Here is a 17,863-nt window from a genome sequence, read left to right as displayed (position 1 = left end):
TGTGTATGTATATATTTATAAAGGGTTTATCTAAAGGTGATTTATGTCGGTTTGGACTGGTAAAGAAACATGATTGAAAAGTTGCAAAATCGGGCGGGGTATCTCTGTATCTCATCTCTGATTAATGCTGATTTGTTGATAGATAGATGAGGGGTCTAAGAAGGAAGGGGGGGGGGGGGGGGGGGGGGGGGGGGGGGGGGATGGGTTGTTGGGGATTTATATTTATATTTACGTGAGACTTGCAGATTAGATCTTACACATATCTTTGTGTATAGTGTTTATGTGTATGTGTATGCGTGCGCTCTTCTCATTCTCATTTCCTTATTTAACAAATTTAATTTACAATCGAAACCGAAAATTCTTGTGGACTTCATATAGGTTTCCGACGACAGTGGATAATCGCAACTTAAAACATAAATAAATCTAGTAATTATAGTTCCGCCTTTGCCGCAGCAGTAACCCCATTCTCATCCTCATCTTCATCATCATCGGCCCATTCGCTAATGAGACTCTTTACCTTATCCGCACTAGCCGCCTCCTCCACCTCAACGACCGACGATGTCGTAGTCTTATCAGTAGCGGCAGCTGTAACGATGCTGCTGTTTGTTGGTTTGTCCTCAACGTTTGCTTCCTTTGCTACTGCTGCTACTGCTACTGTCGTCTTCCCATCATTGTTATTCTCAGCTGGCTTTTCTGCTTCCTCCTCAATAATCTCTGTCTGACTGGCAGGTAGCTGGGTGGCAGGCACCAGATCTGCATCCGTCTCAGTACTGTCTGAGATAGCTGATGGTGTCGCTGCGGCTTCCGTTGCTTCTATCGCCTCCAGGGGAGTACTCCTCTTTTCATCATCTTCGGGCGACTCGGCTTGGGCGATTAATTCATCCAGCAACTCCTTGCGCATATTGTCCGTCCCCAAATGCTCCTGGTCCTCCTCAACCTCCTCCAAATGCTCCTCGGTATCGGCAGCAATGGCAGAATTGGAATCGACTTCCGCATCTGGCATGGAAACATCTGCCTCTGTGGCATCTTCCTTGATGAATTCCTCATCCTCTTCATGCTCTCGCTTGATTTTTGTTATGGCAGCAGCAGCATCAGCAGCTGGTGTAGTTACCTCCTCGGTCGCATCCGTATCCACATCCATTTTTTCATCCTGTTTAGTTGTTGTACCTGTGGTCGGGACCTCTTCCGCACTGACTACATCCTCGGCACCACTGCCGGCTGCAGCTGGCTGGTCGGCCGCACTTCTGGTCTTTGATGTCGACTCGTCGTTGCCCTTGTGCATGGATTGTAGAGCCAAATCAATATCATCCTCTTCCTCCTCCGGCTCTTCGACAACATTGCTTTCCTCGGCCACTTGCTGGGCTTCCTCTGTTTTCTTGGGCTGCTGCTTGGCGACAATCTCTGTGCTCGCAGACTTCTCCATTTCCATAATTTCATCCTCGTTCTCGTCTTCGGTCCAATCGCCCGTCAACTCTTTTAGTTTTTCACTAATGTCATCGCGAGGTTTCTCTGGTTTCTGCAACGGAAAAATTGTACATTTAAACTCAAGATTCCTCTTGGAATTGGAGGGGAAAGCACGTACCTCTTTGCTGTTCTGTTCCTCGGATTCGGCAATTAGATTCTCGGCCCATTCCAAATTGTCAGCCGACTCTTTGCTCTCATCGGCCGCACTGGTGCCGGTCTCGCTCTTCTTGCCGCTCTCCACCGAATCGGCGGCGCCCAGTTCGCTGTAGATCTGGCTGTCATCGTATTCCTCTTCGGTGCCGGCCAAGGATTTGACATCGCCCTCTTGCTTGGCAATTTCGGCCTCGGGCTCGCTGAGCACCATTACCACACCGCCAGCGGCCGCGCCTGCTTGCTGTTGATTGAGCTGCGAGAGGATCTCCTTCCGCTGTTCGTCTGTGAGCTCCACCTCATTGCCATCGGCTCCAACGAACTTCACCTCCTGCGGCTGTTCCAGCTCCTCCTCCTCTTCCTGATGCTGCTGTTGTTCCTCAGCGCTGGCCCGCTGCGCTGCTATGGCACTGTTGGCAGGCAAACTAATGTTTGAGAGTATGCGAACCTTGCCCTCTGGCTCTTGCTCCTCCTCAGCTTCCTCATCTTCCTCGTCCTGTGAGCCTTGGTACTCCTCATCTGTCTCATCAATGATGCCATCCTCCAGGGCCTGGGCCTTGTGGTAGCCCTTCATGTGCTTGTAAAGCTGCAGCTCCTGCTCAAAGACCTTGTTGCAGTAGATGCACTGCTGCTTGTTGTCATCGGTGTGTGCCTCATTGATGTGGGCCTCGAGATCGGGCTTGGTCAAGAATGTCTGATCGCAGAGTGCGCACTCGGCGAATGTGTACAGCTGCGATTTGATTTGATGCTCGATGTACATGTGGAAATGCAATTCCCGATTGTTGCCCGATCGCCAGCCGCAATGCTCGCACAGCGACGGGTCAATTGTCTCCTTGTGCGTGTTGATGAGATGCCGTCTGAAGCCCCTGTACGATGGAATGCTAATGGGTCGTCCATTCACACCGCACCGCAGACACAGCCAGGGACCTGTTGGTAAATTCAAATGAATATTTATTAGCAAAATGCTGTGGGGTTCTGATTAACAAAACATTCTGCTTACCGGTGGTATTCTCAGCTCCCTGGGCGATCAAAGTGTGCATCGTCTTGCTGTCGATTCGACGCTTCTGAGCCGATGCCGTTGCCGCGGAGCTGGCTGTTGTCGCTGCTGCTGATGTCTGCGCTGGGGCGGTGGACTGCGCAACTGCAGATGGCTTTTGCTGTGTGGTTGTTGCCTTCTGCTGTGACGTTATCAACGGCGTGGATTTGTCCGCTTTGAAGGAAACATGCAACTTCTTGTGCGGCGATGCGGGTCCCGTTGATGTCGTTGCGGACTGAGGTGTCGCTGTTGCTGCTGTCGCACAACGCTTCACAGGTGAAGCGGCTGCCTTCTCGGCGGGACTGCTGGTTTGCGTGTTATTGGGCATAATCTTTAGCTTGATGTTCTTGTGGCCCTTGACAATATGCGGATACTGTCTCAACACTTCGGCAATGATTTTGGTGTGATTGAGCTTGGCATTCGATGAATCCTTCACAATGATCGTCGGCGTTTGGCTGGGCGAGTCCTGTTTGAGAATTATGGTCGTTGTGCCATGCTCCAGCTGAGTCTGTGTGCTCTTCTGTGGAGTTGCCGGCTGATTTTGCCTTGACGTTGATGGCTGCGGTGGCATATCGTCATCATCGTCGTCAGCATGCACATCATCATACAGCATGCCACCGTCGTATTCCGGATCATTGTCACCATATTCGGCCGCAATTTGCTTACGCATCCGCTGCTGTTCGGCAAACTCCTTGACCTCTTCTAGGCTGGGCTTCTTGGAAGGCGGCGACAGTAGACTGGTCTGTGCCGGCCGCTTGTTGTTGTTATATCCCTTGCGCAGCTGCTCAAAGGGAGAGGTGGGCTCTTGTTTGTTGCTTGTCGTCGTGCGTATCATCGTATTGCCTATGGTCGCACGCTGGATATTTGGTCTCAATGTGGCTGCGCCTCCGGTGGCTGCTCCCACAACTGTGTTGCTGACAAGGCGGCTTGGCTGGCTCTGCACAGTTACCCGCTGCTGGGGACTGCCCGCATTGGTGGCTGGACCCACTGTGCGGCGTCTTATGCCCTTCGGACTGGGAGGCTAAAATGGAGGAATACAAATTAGTCCAGGATTATGGATTAGGATGCAAGCAGCACTTACCCTCTGCTGGCGGTTCACATTCTCCATGGTGCGACGATGTGCCTCTAATAGCTTCAGCAGCACTGTCATGTTCATCTCCTTGGCGGTGCGCAGCAGCTTGCCATACATTTTCAACTCAAACTCCAGGGTGCCCGTGTACATAAAGTTGACAATGGGCACCACCACATCCGCCTGGAACTCGTTGGGCATGATGAGAGCATCGTCGACTATTTCGCAATTTTGTTCCAGTACATTGAAATAGTCGGTGCAAGCGCTCAGCACCAGGCGATGCACTTTTAATTGTGAATTGTCGCGAAACTGCAGCGTTAGGTCGCAGTAGTCCGTTTTGTTGAAGAAATTCTGCAGCTTTTGCAGGAAGAAGACTCCCCAGTTGTCCACTTTGACCGATTTCACTTCACCCATTTTGGCTGCGTTCTTCTCAACGTTGCTATCCTTGGCAAGTATTGTTTTTCTCGTTAAATGGAACGCGCGCGCCCTCCCCGTTGATTTGTTGCTCTAGCTGGCTGTTGGCGCAACTGTACTCCCGGACCAAGGGTAAGGAATTTTTATATTAGGACACGCGGCCACGTTGGTGCCAACAGTAGAATAAAAAGAAGCAACACAAAAACAATTAATAACTTGGTTAAGCTTGCAATGTTCAGATATGTGTAACTTTGAAGAGCAGCCAAGGCGGGCGTCAATTGATTTTCAACAAACATACACTTTCGGTGCTCTCTTTGGCGCTGCCGCCACGGCGTGCAATGCAACTCGGATATCGATAGATGTACGTGTGTCTATTTACGTGTGAGTGTGTGTAATGTGCGCGTCGCAAGGTATTTTTTCTTATTATTGCCGTTTCACTCAATAAATTATTGAAACCCACACGAGTTGATATACTTTGCACGTCTTCCGTTGATACTTTTATTTATTCTGATTTGGCGCCTTCTCATTTCACACAACACTGCGTTAATAAGCACAAAATTTCACTTTTTCTAATGCTATCTCATAGTATATAACAAGCTTTCAAAACAATACCTTTGTCTTTGCAATTGATTTGTTTTTGGTCATTTAAGTTCTTAATACATACATTAATTCGTATTGAACTCTTTTTTTGCCGGACAAATTCTAATTTTTTCAGAGAGAACAACCGAAGCAGGCGGCCATATTCTTTTCTTGCAGGGTTGAAAACTGCAGGTATCGATGAGTATGCGATGATTTCGTGACATCGTGGTGGTCTGATATTGAAGAGGTGACGCAAGTGCGTGGGGTATGCACAAAGAGATTACAATGAATTCAATTATGTTTGATCTGTATTTGTAAAAATATTATACAGCTCTATTATTTTAGTTGGTGTATCTTGTGTATCAGGTGAAGAATTAAATTATTCCACCATAGGTAATTGTTTTCACATGACATCACAGTAAGATCTGCGCTGCGTCACCTTACACTGAAATCAAAATAACGAAAACAAACCAGGTTGGCAGCGCTTCAGCCACGAGATGCTGAATTTTTGTTTTTAAATAATAGTTACTAACGAAACTGTAGATAATGTCTGGCCGGAACAAGGGTAGAGGGAAGCGTGGCGGCCCCTACCGCAATGTGAAATCAAATCACAACTGTGAGCGCAACTTTGCCCAGCAGGAAAATGAGTTGACCAAAAGCGATAGCGACAGTACCGATGATTCCGACTCCTCGTCGGGTGCGGGTCAGGATGATCTTGGCCACCCACCGGACTTTTCGGTTGCCATGTGGGACCTCAATCACTGTGATCCAAAGAAATGCTCTGGCAGAAAGCTGGCACGCTTGGGACTGATTTCGAATCTGCGCCTGGGACAAAAGTTTCCCGGTCTCGTTCTGTCACCTGTTGGCCAGTTGTGCGTCAGTCCACTGGATCGTGAGATTGTAGCTGCTTCCGGCGTGGCCGTGATTGACTGCTCTTGGGCTAAACTGGATGAGACACCCTTCAGTCGCATGCGTAGCCCACACCCCCGTCTTCTGCCCTTTCTTGTGGCCGCCAATCCCATCAACTACGGGAAGCCCTGCAAGCTGAGCTGCGTCGAGGCTATAGCTGCCACACTATACATATGCGGTTTCACGGAAGAGGCACGCTGGTTCATGGGCAAGTTCTCCTGGGGCCATGCCTTTCTGGAGCTAAACGACAAGCTGCTCAATGCGTATGCTGCTTGCACGGGCAGCGATGACATACTCAAGGTGCAAAACGAATACTTGGAGACGGAGCAGAAGGAGCGCAATAAGCCGAGGGACTTGCGTGACTTTTATCCCACCAGCAGCAGCAGCAGTGCCAGCGAGGATGAGGCAGCAGAAGAAGAGGGGGAAACAAACACCAAAAGCTAATCTTTACAAGGTTCTCTATGATGTTTTATTATCAAAAAACCATTACAAAACTCTGTTTTCTTTTTTTTTATTATTTTACAAACCAGTTGTGGAGAGCAATTCTCAAACTATTACAAACTATTTGGATGAAATATTCATTTACAATTCTTCCATCAAGTCAAAGAGTATCAAGCATTCTGGGGGACAACAGTTTACTGTGCATTGCGCACATACTCGGGGTCAACGTTTACAAAGTTGTTCATGCTGAAGTATAGAGCGCTGTTCTTCACTAGAAACTTGAGAAAATCCTGCAGATGCACGATGAGGTTCTGCATGGCCTGCTGATCCAGCGCCGAGTATGTCAGCATCGAGCCCAGTCGCACAAAGAGGCGCAGCAAGTGAAAGGAACCATAGAGATCAGACAATGGGGTTTCCGGATGCTTTTGCATCACATCTGCGTACTGTGTACGCTCAAATTTGTACAGCAGCTGGGAGCCCAGCATGACATTGAAGTACTCCACAATGCCCTCGAGTACATCGTTGATGGCCACCTCCTTGCTGGCACTGGTCGACTTAACGGACTTCTTGTATGCCAAATACTGTTCAGCGATCTCCTGGATCGTCACCTTAGCGGGCAGCTCCAGCAGCTTGTGCTCGCGCACCACCGCATACCAGTCGTCGGTCAGGTAATGCTTCAGCTCATCAGGTATTTTGATTTTAACTTCCAACTTGTTGGTAAAGCTCTCTTCGCTTTCGACACACGGTGCCGGCTCCGATGGCGGCGTGGGTGTAGTTGGCGTCGGAGTTGGAGCTGCTGGTGTTCCCTGCTTCTCCGCAGATGCTGTCGTATCACTGCCGCTCAACGATGGACGCTGTTCGCTGATCCTTTTCTTTTTGGGTGGCACCGCTGCGGCACCGTCTTCCTCTGTGATCTCCGCTGATGATGCATCTTCCTTCTTTTCGTTTGGAGTGCCGGGACGTGCCGACACTATTGCACTATGTGTTGACTTGCGATTGGCACGACTGGTTGAGGTATTTGCGCTAATGCTATTGGGGGTTATGCTGCTGTTGCTGCCACTATCCGATTTTGACATTGGTCCCATGCTAGAAGTGGGCGTACTGACCACCAACGGCAGAGATGTATTTCCCTCCTTGGAGGGTGTAGAAGCTCGGGAATCGTTTCCCACTTGTTCCATTTTTTTGGCCTTGGCGCTGCCTTTAGAACCAAGTAAGACAGACGTCAGCAAGAACGACGACCACAAGCGTAAGGTTTCACTTACCCTTCTTGTTGTCCTTCTTCGAGCGCTCGCCGCATAACCGCGCCTGTTCCTTTTGTCGCTGTACATTGTCATCATTGTATTTCAGCACACGGCTCTCGGGCACCCATTCGTCCCAGCTGTAAGCGGACATGGAAAGTCTTTATATATACTTTATATGGCATGGAATAACATACTTTTTGCTCCAGCCAGCATAGTGGATGTAGTATTCAACCGGCGTCGCATCAGGTTTTGTTTTGAGAACCTTGGCTTCGTAAATTAGCGGGCCGTGGAAACACAGCACGCGTTCCCCTGCAAGATGCGAATGTGTTTAATCAAATGTACGAATGGATTAAAGTTAATAGCTTACCATCAGCAAACATAGAGGCTGCATCTGCTGCAGATCCTACGATTTCCATTTTAGCGGGTTTTATTATTTTTTATTGTAAAAACAAGAAAAAACCTAGTGATGAGAGTGACAGCGGATTTATCGATCATATATACCGACTGACCGTCAAAGGTATACCCAAATAAACCAAATAATTCATAAAAAATACCGATGCAAATCATATTCCTCAAATTTAATATTCGATTAAGTTGTACTAGAAAGTCAGGACTCTCACCACTAAACATATAATTTTATTCGATTGATGAATCGATGTTGTACATTTAATTGTAATTGCTATTTTTTTATTGGATTATATAGATATGCAACGGTTTGCACAAAGGAGGTGGAAAAATGTAGCTTATTTTTTACATTGTAAGTACACAGCAACTACGCATCAACAATATATTTCCGATGGTATCGCCTCCCTTCGATTACATCCGATCGCTATCGATGATTGATGGTTACAAAACATATGTGAAAATGTGATAAGTTATCTATTTATTTATAAATATATATAACAAACAGTCTGTATTAACGTGTGCTTATGCCTACACTATGCAATAGCTAATGTTTGGCCGGCGATGACAATCCCTCCTCCTCCCATGGACGTGGACCGCGTTTGTTTTCCCATTCATCTATGTTCACGGTCTTTACTTTGTCGTACTCTGTTTCCAGCGTTACTTCTTGACGTTTCTTCATGCTCACGCCGTACTTTTTCATCTCGTCGGGTGTCACCGGTTGCTTCTTGGAGTACTGATATCTGCAATAATGTCACACCAATAAGCTGCTATTTCCTTTGAGTTTTCTGACTGCTCTTACCTTAGGTTGGAAAACTGTTGCAGTCCAAAGGAGCCGGCTACCATCATGATGAGGAAAGGCACGCCGTATTTAAACGATTTTCGTTTACTATAGTGTTTTAGTTTATCACTGAACGACATTATTTTGTTATGTTATTTTGTGTGACCGCGGAATTATCGATAAGATATACCGAAAGACCCTCGGAAATATACCGAAATATACCCTTTCATTTTCGAAATATACTGTAAATAAAAGTAAATCTTAAATCATTTTCCTCGACTTGATGTTCTATTTAACATTACTAGCTACTTAAGATTCTCAGCGCTAAAACTATAAATTGTTCCAATTTATCCATCAATTTTCCTCAGGATCAGCTGGTTTTCATGACTTCCCCTGGCTGTAATGTTTTCAAATTTAGTTTAAAACTAAAAAGGTCAAGCAACAAAAATAGCATAAAACTTTACGTTTCTAGTCATGGAATATACGTAATTTCTTGATTGTCGACAATGAGCCTTGTGTTCTTTATTTTGAATAATAAATATTAAAATACGTCAGCACTAGGGCTGGCTTGTGCGATATATCGGCTAAAGCAGGGACGTCCACATGTAACGGAATTACAAATTTGGCAATTATTTCAAAATTAAAATAGAAATCAATCAGCAATGTAGGATGTTCTCTTGTGTCAGCCCTTTCTTATTAATAGCATAGGTTCATTTGCACAAAGCATTCTTTCAATTAGCTGCAAACATCTGCAGCTGCTACCGTCGCTTAAAATTAGATGCCCTTGAAGTGGATGCGAATCAAAAGTAGCGTACGCCTTCCTTGCCAAATTGCCAGCAATTTCTATAGAATTTCTATTGTTTTCCGGCGCACGCCTAATGCGCGCTGTTCATGCACTTACATTTACATATGTATGGCCAACCAGGCTATAAGTTCAAGGTCTGGTGTCTCTTTAGTTCTCAAATAATTGACACTGACAATGTCGAAGAGCGCCAAAATGTTGTGTGTTGTTCACAGCGTACACGACATTTGATATGGCGAGCCAAACGGTCCGCTGGTTCACCTTGGCCGAGTCGGTGCCGGTCCCGGTCCCCGCCCGGGCAGTGGGGGGCAGGCAAGGCAAGTGGCTTTGGGCAAAGATTTCCTTTTTGTAGCCACAGCCATAGCGCTCAACCAGTTCATTCACAAGGAGCCGACCCGACGTGTGACACGGCGCCAATTGAGTCATCACATGGTGCCCCGCTTGAGACTGGGTTGGTCTCAGATCACACAGCGTTCAAGTCGCTAGAAGATTGTAATTCATCCATCCCGCAGCCAACAATCTGACTAAACAATCTTCTCATGGCTTCAACACAGTCGTCTTTCCACTTTTCCAGGCAATTTTCACCAAATATGGTTGTGATTTTTCTAACAAGATTGTCTGTGCACTTGTCTCTGAGCTGAGCTCTCGTAGATATATTTTTATTTGGTATACATTTTTTTGGAATTATGAAAACTTTTGTTTTCCATAACACAGCCTCAGCTCCCGCTAACCCCCCACCAAGCATCAGGTGGCCATGATTTCGTTTTTTCTTATTTAGCAAAGTTGCTCACACATTTTCGCTTGTTGTCGTTGTAGTCTCAAGGGTCTTTCTCATAGAATATCTACAAGTATATCCCCGAATGTATTTAGGTTCGTAAATATATGTAAGACATTTTTGTTTTGAATGAAAACAGTTACGTCATTCTGTGGGTGTTGCTGGATTTAATTATAAACTTTTCAACAGTCTCAGTGCGAGCAACACAAAAAAAAACAGCAGCATAATTTTCTCCAAGAGAAATTCAAAGAATAAATAAATATGCTGCCATCTAATTGGGTGTTATTTATAGAGGGTTTTGCTTGCAATTAAGCAGATTTATATAATAAGTTTGGAAAACAAAATTTTAAAGTTTATTTAACATCATTTTAATTATTTGTGCGTAATATTCTTTATTTCTTTAAGCGAAATATCATGATTATCGGTTGAAATAATAGAAAGCTTTTTTTCCTATATGCAAAAAACAATGTATTTCTTTAAACTCCCAGGAATACTTTATGGTATAAAGTTGATACTCTTCATACTTAAAGTTTCCATGAATATGTCAAATAAAATTAACTATCACAAAATAGACAAAAACATGAACTGCACTAGCTAATTTTTGAAGGGATACATAAACTTTGATTTAAATGAAACTTCTTCGAATCTAGAGAACAACATTTCTTTGTATATTTAATCAAATTTGAACTAGGATTAATCCTACATTACAATCAATGTTTATAGACAGGGCAACGATGACTCCTGGTTGAAATGTGCTGATTAAAACGGCATTACTTTTAAAGAATTACTAACTCGTGTTTACTTAATTGCAATTAATTGGCAATCTATTGTTCGAACTTGCAAACATATGTATGTATGAACCGAATATTATTCAAAATTGAACAGTTTTACATATTCTGGAACAGCTTTTATCTGTGAAAATCAATTGCTCAATGGTTTATTCTCTTTGTTAAGAAAGCAGAATAAATTGTCTTTAAAAATAAGACAATCAAAATCGTGATCAATGCTTAAAATTGCAATCTACAAAGAGAAGCAAGCGAGTATGCATATAAATATGTATGCTAGTGATCTTCAGAGATCAGGAGGAAATTAAATTTGTGCAATTTCCACGTTCCACTTGATACATGAATCATATTTTGGAGGGGTTTCTTCTGGGAGAGTTACAAACAAACAAGCTTGAAATATGGGAAGGTACAATCGTACTTTGACATTAATGAATGTGCCAGCAAAATGTTTCCCGTTCGTAGACATGACGTTGAAAAATCTATACGAAAAAGCATTCAAATTATATGGCACAAAAAAATAATAATAATCCGTAGACCTATGGGGTGTGTAGTCTCTATAGCTAGGTGAAACAAGATTTTTTTGGCATATCAATAACTGAAAGATATAAATAGCATTGAGAAAAACCAAAAAGCAAAACAAAAAGATCCGCGCACACACATTAAAGCACTTTCTCAGACACACACACACAAACACAGCTCATGTGTTCGCTCAAATATTTTGCATTTAACCAAAAATACTGGGCGAACTGAGAGCTTTTTGGAAAATATGGGGAAATATTCAAAATAGTCAGAAGAATATACGGCTGCACACACATACACAAACACATGAACATGCACAGATAGACGATGAACAGGTGAAAGAAAGCACGGCATAAAGGATGGAGAGAGCAAGAGAGAGAGAGAGAGAGAGGAATGAGAGTTTAACAGTAAAAGCGCAGGCGCCGCCTATACTTATGTAGTACGTGTGCTGCTCTTTCTCTCGATCTCGTATGAGAACATACGATTTTGCGCTGTTTGCCTTTCGGCTGCACCAAGCGAAAAGAACTGCAACTACTTCAAAAATATCTACGCAAATCATTTGGGCAAGGCTATACCCGTTCATAGAGTTCTAATTAATTTCTAAAATTTTATAATAACTATTTAAATATGAAAAGGGAATGCTCCAATGAAGTATATATTTTGACTAGTTCATGCCAAGGAAGTCCAAAACTCTTTTCTCTTCAAGAAAGTTCTACCAAACTTTTGTATATACTCTCTGCAATCCCTTTCGCCCATTTTCCCACAGTGTACAAGCCTTACCAACACCCTCTGCCATGCCATACCATGCCCTGCCATGTGCCGTGTGCTCTCTTTGTGGGTGATCAAACGAGAGCAGAAATGCAGTTCCAAAATAAGCGAAAGAGCAGCCAAAGCCAAACAGCAACAACAGTAACAACAAGAGCGAGCATCGCGCACATTTATTTGGCCGAAAAGCATTCTCTCTCTCTCTCGCGGTGGCTCACACGTACACACACCAGCGCAGAACGGTGGCAGATCGACCAAACGGCGGGCATCGAACGTCAACATATTGAATAAATATTTTCAGTTGAACATCACAATCCGTTCAAGTCGCGGATAACTCCGAATAAAAGTTTTGTAAGTAAAAAACAGGAAGGCCCCAACAGAAAAAAACCTTCAATAAAATATCCAAAAAATATAATAAAAAGTATTAAGAAAATCGTATAGCGTGCAACCAAAAAATAGCGTTTAAAAACTGTGTTGGAACTGCGAAAAGAAAAGGATCAAAATCAACTTTAAACAATTATATAATCGAAATACGTTCGTTGGCTGCAAACTAATTTTAAATCAAATCAAAGTGCTGTGAAAAATCTTTAGCAAACCAAAAAAGCAAAAAACCGCAAGTATTTAAGCATAACAGAGGACACAGCACAGAAAGAACTAAAAAAGATATTCAAAATATTCTTTAGTTAGAATAGAAAAACCCAAATAGAGGTTAAGCACCTCTTTTTTTTAGTAACGATTCTCTCTGGGGCTTTGTCAAGTTTGTCTGTTAACCACAATTTGGCATCTAGAATTTCCATTTCCACCAAGCCAAGTGGAAGGGCCCACTGCATGAGATATGCATAAACATTGTCAGTGGGCATCGATCGTGGCTTTGGGATGGACTAAGGGTTCTGGGAAACTTTGGCATAGGTAGAAATGGGAGTGAGAGTGAACTTTTGTAGGGGAGTCTGGAGAATCTGCTGAAGAAATTAATGCAGATCAGCTGTCAATAAATAATATCAGAATATTATTGGGTTTATATTCGACATCCCATTCATCCATTCTTCATTTTATCCCTGAGATTCCTTATATTTCTTTAGCTAAATACCTAGAGATTAGGGGCGCCTTTCTGCTCTTCTCGAATGAATCACTGAAGGTTGATCAACCACTGGGACACTGACAGACAAAGGCGAAAGAAAAGAGGAGAGATTCTTTTGATGGTTGCCAAAATGATTTTCTTTACTTCTTTGGTATTCAAAGCAAATCCAAATAAATTCAGAGCCTCGTGCAGTTAGTTCTTGTGCAGTATTCGTTGTATCCATGAAATCCGATACACAACCGCTGGCCACAGATGCCAAATGTATCTGAGGCGAACGTAGGCGAAAATCCGCAACGAATTCCCCAGAAAGCTCTTATTCGCGCTCTCTTTCTCGCGCTCTCTCTCTATCTCTCTTATCTATACTTATTGTAGTATTAAGTAATATCCGTTGGATATTCAACAGATGCCTCCTCGGTTTTCCTATTTTTAGTCATTTTCTCTGGCCACAGGAGAGACAGAGAGACAGAGAGAAAGAGAGAAAGAGGTGATCAGAATCAGAGAGAGAGAGAGAGAAAACTTTCAGTGTGTGGATTTAGATATAGATTCTATATACATTAGACCTATATACCGAAGTCTGTGCATGTGTTTGAGACTTAAAAATAGCCAAAAGTCATAGAATTCTGTATTCTGTACAACAAATATAAGACTTTTTTCCAAATGAATATTTTGGAATTTAAGAAAAATTGCGAGAGAGTTGGATATAATTAGACGATCCGGCTGGGTACATATGTATACTTGTGTGAAAGAACATATTTCCTAACCCACAGAGTAGATATTTTGATTGTATTTACTTACTCTTGATCTAGGATAAACAAGGGACTGGAGATCTAGAAATTGGGATATGGATGTAGAAATGTTCTTATATTTAAGTGCTCAATTTTGTAATGCCTTAATTAAGCATTCCATTCTACGTAAGATAACTTATTTTTCAAGTTCTGTTAAGATTCCAGTCATATTTAGCATAAACAGTAGGCATTTTAGGCAGTATATTTAACATCCCAACATCACAGCTTTGTGTCTTAAGTTTATGCCTTGCTTTCAGTCATTGACCATGCAATGGCATCCATGCTTTTATCTGAAGTATTCCTGGCTTAAGCTCTACAACTTTCTTCAACTTCATGGCGCTCTTCGTGTACAATATTTGGGTTCATTTATGTACACAAAATATATGTCATTGCCGAAAGGTTTAAGATTCCATGCGATTCATTCCGCTGAATCAACGCAAACATAACTCAATGTGTCACCTCATTCGATGCCATATGCACCATATGCACATGGTACATACTCGTTTACATATACATACATATTTACATATATTTGTGTTTCAACGAACACAACAAAATTTGCCTCGATTGCAATTTACTCGTAATTTAAATTCAATTTTTGTTTTCCTTCGGCTGCTTTTACTTCTTTCTTTCTTTTTGTTGTTGTTTCGTTGAACCTGAGGTTCAGAGGCTCAGTGGAATGTAAACAAAAATGTACAAACATAAATTAATGTAATCAAGAATAAAGGCAATAATAAAGAATTAAAACTTGACTCAATTAGTGGCACTGGCTGCCTGCCTGCGTGCCTGGATTCGGTGCAGGCCATGACAAATGTTGGTCAAGTGGTTCGTGGAAGGAGGAGGTGGACTGTGCGAATGACAGAGAAGAGGTTAAGCCCCCAGGGCACCAGCTGAGTCCACACTGAGTCAGAGCCAAACACGAGCAGAAGAATAGTTTAAGCCAACTGAGTGGGGGGTGGGATAATGATTCATAAGGGAGTGTTAATAATGGTAGGCACGATTATGGGATATGTTAATGGGGAAATTAAAAAGCTTATAAAATTAAAGAATTGAATACAAATAAAAATATAATAAAGGAAGTCAGAAAGTTAAACGTTTATGATGAGAGTTGAGTTGCTGAGTTTAAACTGATTTAGAAAAGCAATAAATAAAGGATATTACTGCAGTAAAACTCTGTTGAATATCTATATATATGTTCAATGGAATATAGATCCCAGCTTAAACTTCCCTTAAATTCCTTTAAAGATCTTCAAGTTTGCAATTAGACGATTTACATGTTCCAGTCATTGATTTGGAACCAACATCCCCAAAGATTCTGCATTATCTTCACAACAAACAAACGTTAAATCAAAATAAATAAAAGATAACATTACACATCATAAATTCTTATGGCTATGTACCATGTACATAAATCTTATCCCCTATATTGTCACACATTTTGGGCTGCCTCTCACTCTACTGACACAATTTCTCTACTCAAATATGCTCCCAGCTTCGCTCTCAATCCATGCCATGCTACACCATTCCAATTCGATGTGATCTGCATAACTAACGCCCAGTTCTTCGGGAACAGAACCCCGAAAACGTGCATTACCTAGTCAGGTATGCCTCGTTTAAATGATTTACTGTGAGATGAGCAAAACACTCTCAACGAGAAGAGAATCAAAAGTCGTGAAGAAACGCCAACAAAATATTAAAAGCTCAATGAGCTGGAACAATGTCTGTATGTCAGGTCTGTTCTGGTCTGTTCTGGGCATGAGCTGGGCCTTGAGTGCTTCGATTTTTGGCTCGGGCGAATAATTAATGGGGTTTTGCCCACCTTGCAGCCAAAAAGGGGCAGAGAATTGTTCGCTCATTAGCTGTGGGGCAGAGGGAGACAGTGTGCTGCCCCCGTGAATGCTGATAACAGAAAGATAAGCCCAGAGACAAGTGTACTTCGCCGGCAAAAGGGTGGGATTACATAATACACAGAAAACAAAAGCAATCCAAGCAATGCCCAACTAAAATTTAGTTGTCTTCCAGCTGGAAGTTGGAATACCTCAGAAATAAGAGAGTAAGGATTACCGTTAATTCAAATGCAAATGCTTTGTCTCCCCTCTGCAACAGAGTTTCACTTTCTGTGCACACAAAACGCGTTTTATCTATCCATCTAATACTCGTAGAGTAGATGATTATCGCATAAATGTATGAATTGGTTTATTGGCTGCACATTACAATCGTTTGTTTTCATTGCCATTTCGTTTGCAGTTTCTTTCGAGTACAGCAGCAAAAACAAATAAACATACACCATGGATGCCATCAAGAAGAAGATGCAAGCGATGAAAGTCGACAAGGATGGAGCTTTGGAGCGCGCTCTCGTCTGCGAACAAGAGGCACGCGATGCCAACACCCGCGCCGAAAAGGTAATTCAACCATCAGCCACTCTATGGCTCCAGTCCATCCCCTGAAACACCACACGCACTACGCCCGGTTGGTGCGAGAGGTGGCAGCATTTACTATAACAAAAAACATAATTAAAGGTTTTAAATATGAACAGAGATCTCATCCCGTGCGATGATCTTTGACTGAAACATAATAAATCTTGTTAACACATTTTCTATTGTTACATTTTTATTATAAATATTTTGTTTATTTAAATACTATAATTAAAGGCCGAGGAAGAGGCTCGCCAGCTGCAGAAGAAAATCCAGACCGTTGAGAACGAGCTGGATCAGACCCAGGAGGCCCTCACCCTTGTCACTGGCAAGCTGGAGGAGAAGAACAAGGCCCTGCAGAATGTAAGTTCAAGAATTTCATACCTCTTACAATATTTTAGAATAGATTTTAAGTTGATTTTAGAGCAGGAATAGAAGGCGGGAAGCTCAATGAAACATTTCCAAATGTTTGTATAGATTTCCTAGAAGTTTTTTGATCAGAATCAAATTTAAGATACATTTAAGTACTGGAAATAATAAAGTTAGCTATAAGAAAAGTTTGCCTTCAAATTTCTAACCCAGAAATTATATTCCCGTTCCACCTAAAATATTTTAATTTAAAATCAAAGTTCTGCATAGTTAAAGCTTCAAAGTTATTCCAAAAACCACATAAAGTTCATAATTTCTTTAATCACTTGACAAAAACATTCAAAAAATTAAAAAGGCAGACCCATTAATTATTGAAATTTCAGTCTGGGCATTTGTCAGCGCCCACAAAATTGTTACACATTTCCTTAGGAAACGTATCCGAAAATAAGCGTCTCTAGATATTAAGAAAAAGCATTTACTTTTTATGCTATTTCACAATATTTGAGTATTCTTTGAAATGCATTTTTGGGTTCAGCTACAAGTCAAGAAATACACATAAATTTATTCCAAGTGATGCAGGAAAATGGGGGGGAAATGAAAATGGGCCAGCGTGAAAAGTGTGTCATCGGTGCGGCAATTTAATGCTAATTTTCCGGCACCTTCTTTGAAATGAGATAAATGTTTGGGGGCGGAAATTCCAATCTATTTTATGTGCGCGAGGTGTTTGTTCTCATAAATTTTGAATTCAATTTCAAACAAAAGGAAATAGCAGCGAGCAATTGCCACGCAGCACTCCGTCTGGGTGTGCGTTTTTCTCTTACTGTTGGCAGCGCCTTTGCGGTGTGGCGCTATTTTTAAATTCGTTGGAAATAGCAACGCCCGTTGGAGTGACAGAGAGAGAGAGCGACAGCAACGCATGCGCGCCTGTGTGTGTGTGGCAATATCAAATAACGCAAAGACAAATGAAAATTGTTTTTGCAAAAAATATTTTCATGCAAAAACACAAAATGGTTTCCTCTCTTTTTTCTGTACAGTATTTAGAACAATTTTCTTGGCGTTGGGCCGCCACCGCCACCGCCTTGTGC

General features: G+C 42.5%; 5 protein-coding genes across 13 annotated transcripts in view; 2 read left to right on the top strand and 3 right to left on the bottom strand.

Annotated features, from left to right (window-relative positions):
- Positions 1 to 310: 310 nt before the first annotated feature.
- On the bottom strand, positions 311 to 4,905 carry LOC117585975 (centrosome-associated zinc finger protein CP190). 3 transcript variants are annotated; one of them, XM_034275789.1, is made up of 5 exons: positions 4,798 to 4,905; positions 3,732 to 4,246; positions 2,615 to 3,671; positions 1,583 to 2,541; positions 311 to 1,516 (listed from the first exon to the last, which is right to left on the bottom strand). In XM_034275789.1, exons 2-5 carry the CDS (start codon positions 4,131 to 4,133, stop codon positions 431 to 433), a joined length of 3,504 nt encoding a protein of 1,167 aa, XP_034131680.1. In that variant the 5' UTR covers positions 4,134 to 4,246; positions 4,798 to 4,905; the 3' UTR covers positions 311 to 430. The 3 variants fall into 3 exon arrangements, with proteins under 3 accessions (XP_034131680.1, XP_034131679.1, XP_034131681.1); XM_034275788.1 differs by having other exon boundaries at positions 4,746 to 4,898; XM_034275790.1 differs by lacking the exon at positions 4,798 to 4,905 and adding an exon at positions 4,432 to 4,674.
- A 265-nt stretch (positions 4,906 to 5,170) lies between these two features.
- On the top strand, positions 5,171 to 6,185 carry LOC117585984 (ribosome biogenesis protein TSR3 homolog). Its single transcript, XM_034275802.1, has one exon. It carries the CDS (start codon positions 5,259 to 5,261, stop codon positions 6,063 to 6,065), a length of 807 nt encoding a protein of 268 aa, XP_034131693.1. The 5' UTR covers positions 5,171 to 5,258; the 3' UTR covers positions 6,066 to 6,185.
- Positions 6,107 to 7,794, bottom strand: LOC117585982 (nuA4 complex subunit EAF3 homolog). Its single transcript, XM_034275799.1, has 4 exons — positions 7,671 to 7,794; positions 7,498 to 7,612; positions 7,325 to 7,440; positions 6,107 to 7,260 (listed from the first exon to the last, which is right to left on the bottom strand). Exons 1-4 carry the CDS (start codon positions 7,717 to 7,719, stop codon positions 6,257 to 6,259), a joined length of 1,284 nt encoding a protein of 427 aa, XP_034131690.1. The 5' UTR covers positions 7,720 to 7,794; the 3' UTR covers positions 6,107 to 6,256.
- Positions 7,795 to 8,163: 369 nt separating this feature from the next.
- LOC117586064 (cytochrome c oxidase assembly protein COX16 homolog, mitochondrial) lies at positions 8,164 to 8,665 on the bottom strand. Its single transcript, XM_034275912.1, has 2 exons — positions 8,508 to 8,665; positions 8,164 to 8,448 (listed from the first exon to the last, which is right to left on the bottom strand). Exons 1-2 carry the CDS (start codon positions 8,624 to 8,626, stop codon positions 8,253 to 8,255), a joined length of 315 nt encoding a protein of 104 aa, XP_034131803.1. The 5' UTR covers positions 8,627 to 8,665; the 3' UTR covers positions 8,164 to 8,252.
- A 3,683-nt stretch (positions 8,666 to 12,348) lies between these two features.
- LOC117586309 (tropomyosin-2) overlaps positions 12,349 to 17,863 on the top strand; it is a 30,758-nt gene continuing 25,243 nt past the window's right edge. For 3 of the 7 annotated variants that reach the window (XM_034276290.1, XM_034276282.1, XM_034276289.1), the window contains exons 1-3: positions 12,349 to 12,483; positions 16,243 to 16,397; positions 16,647 to 16,772. In XM_034276290.1, the coding sequence (XP_034132181.1) occupies positions 16,284 to 16,397; positions 16,647 to 16,772 (240 nt within the window). In that variant the 5' untranslated portion in view covers positions 12,349 to 12,483; positions 16,243 to 16,283. The remainder of the gene's footprint in view (positions 12,484 to 16,242; positions 16,398 to 16,646; positions 16,773 to 17,863) is intronic. The other 4 variants (XM_034276281.1, XM_034276283.1, XM_034276288.1 and 1 more) reach the window with 3 other exon arrangements.

This window comes from Drosophila guanche, unplaced genomic scaffold (genome assembly GCF_900245975.1).
Source record: "Drosophila guanche unplaced genomic scaffold, DGUA_6, whole genome shotgun sequence".
Taxonomy (NCBI): domain Eukaryota; kingdom Metazoa; phylum Arthropoda; class Insecta; order Diptera; family Drosophilidae; genus Drosophila; species Drosophila guanche.
This window is presented reverse-complemented; position numbering and strand designations above follow the sequence as displayed.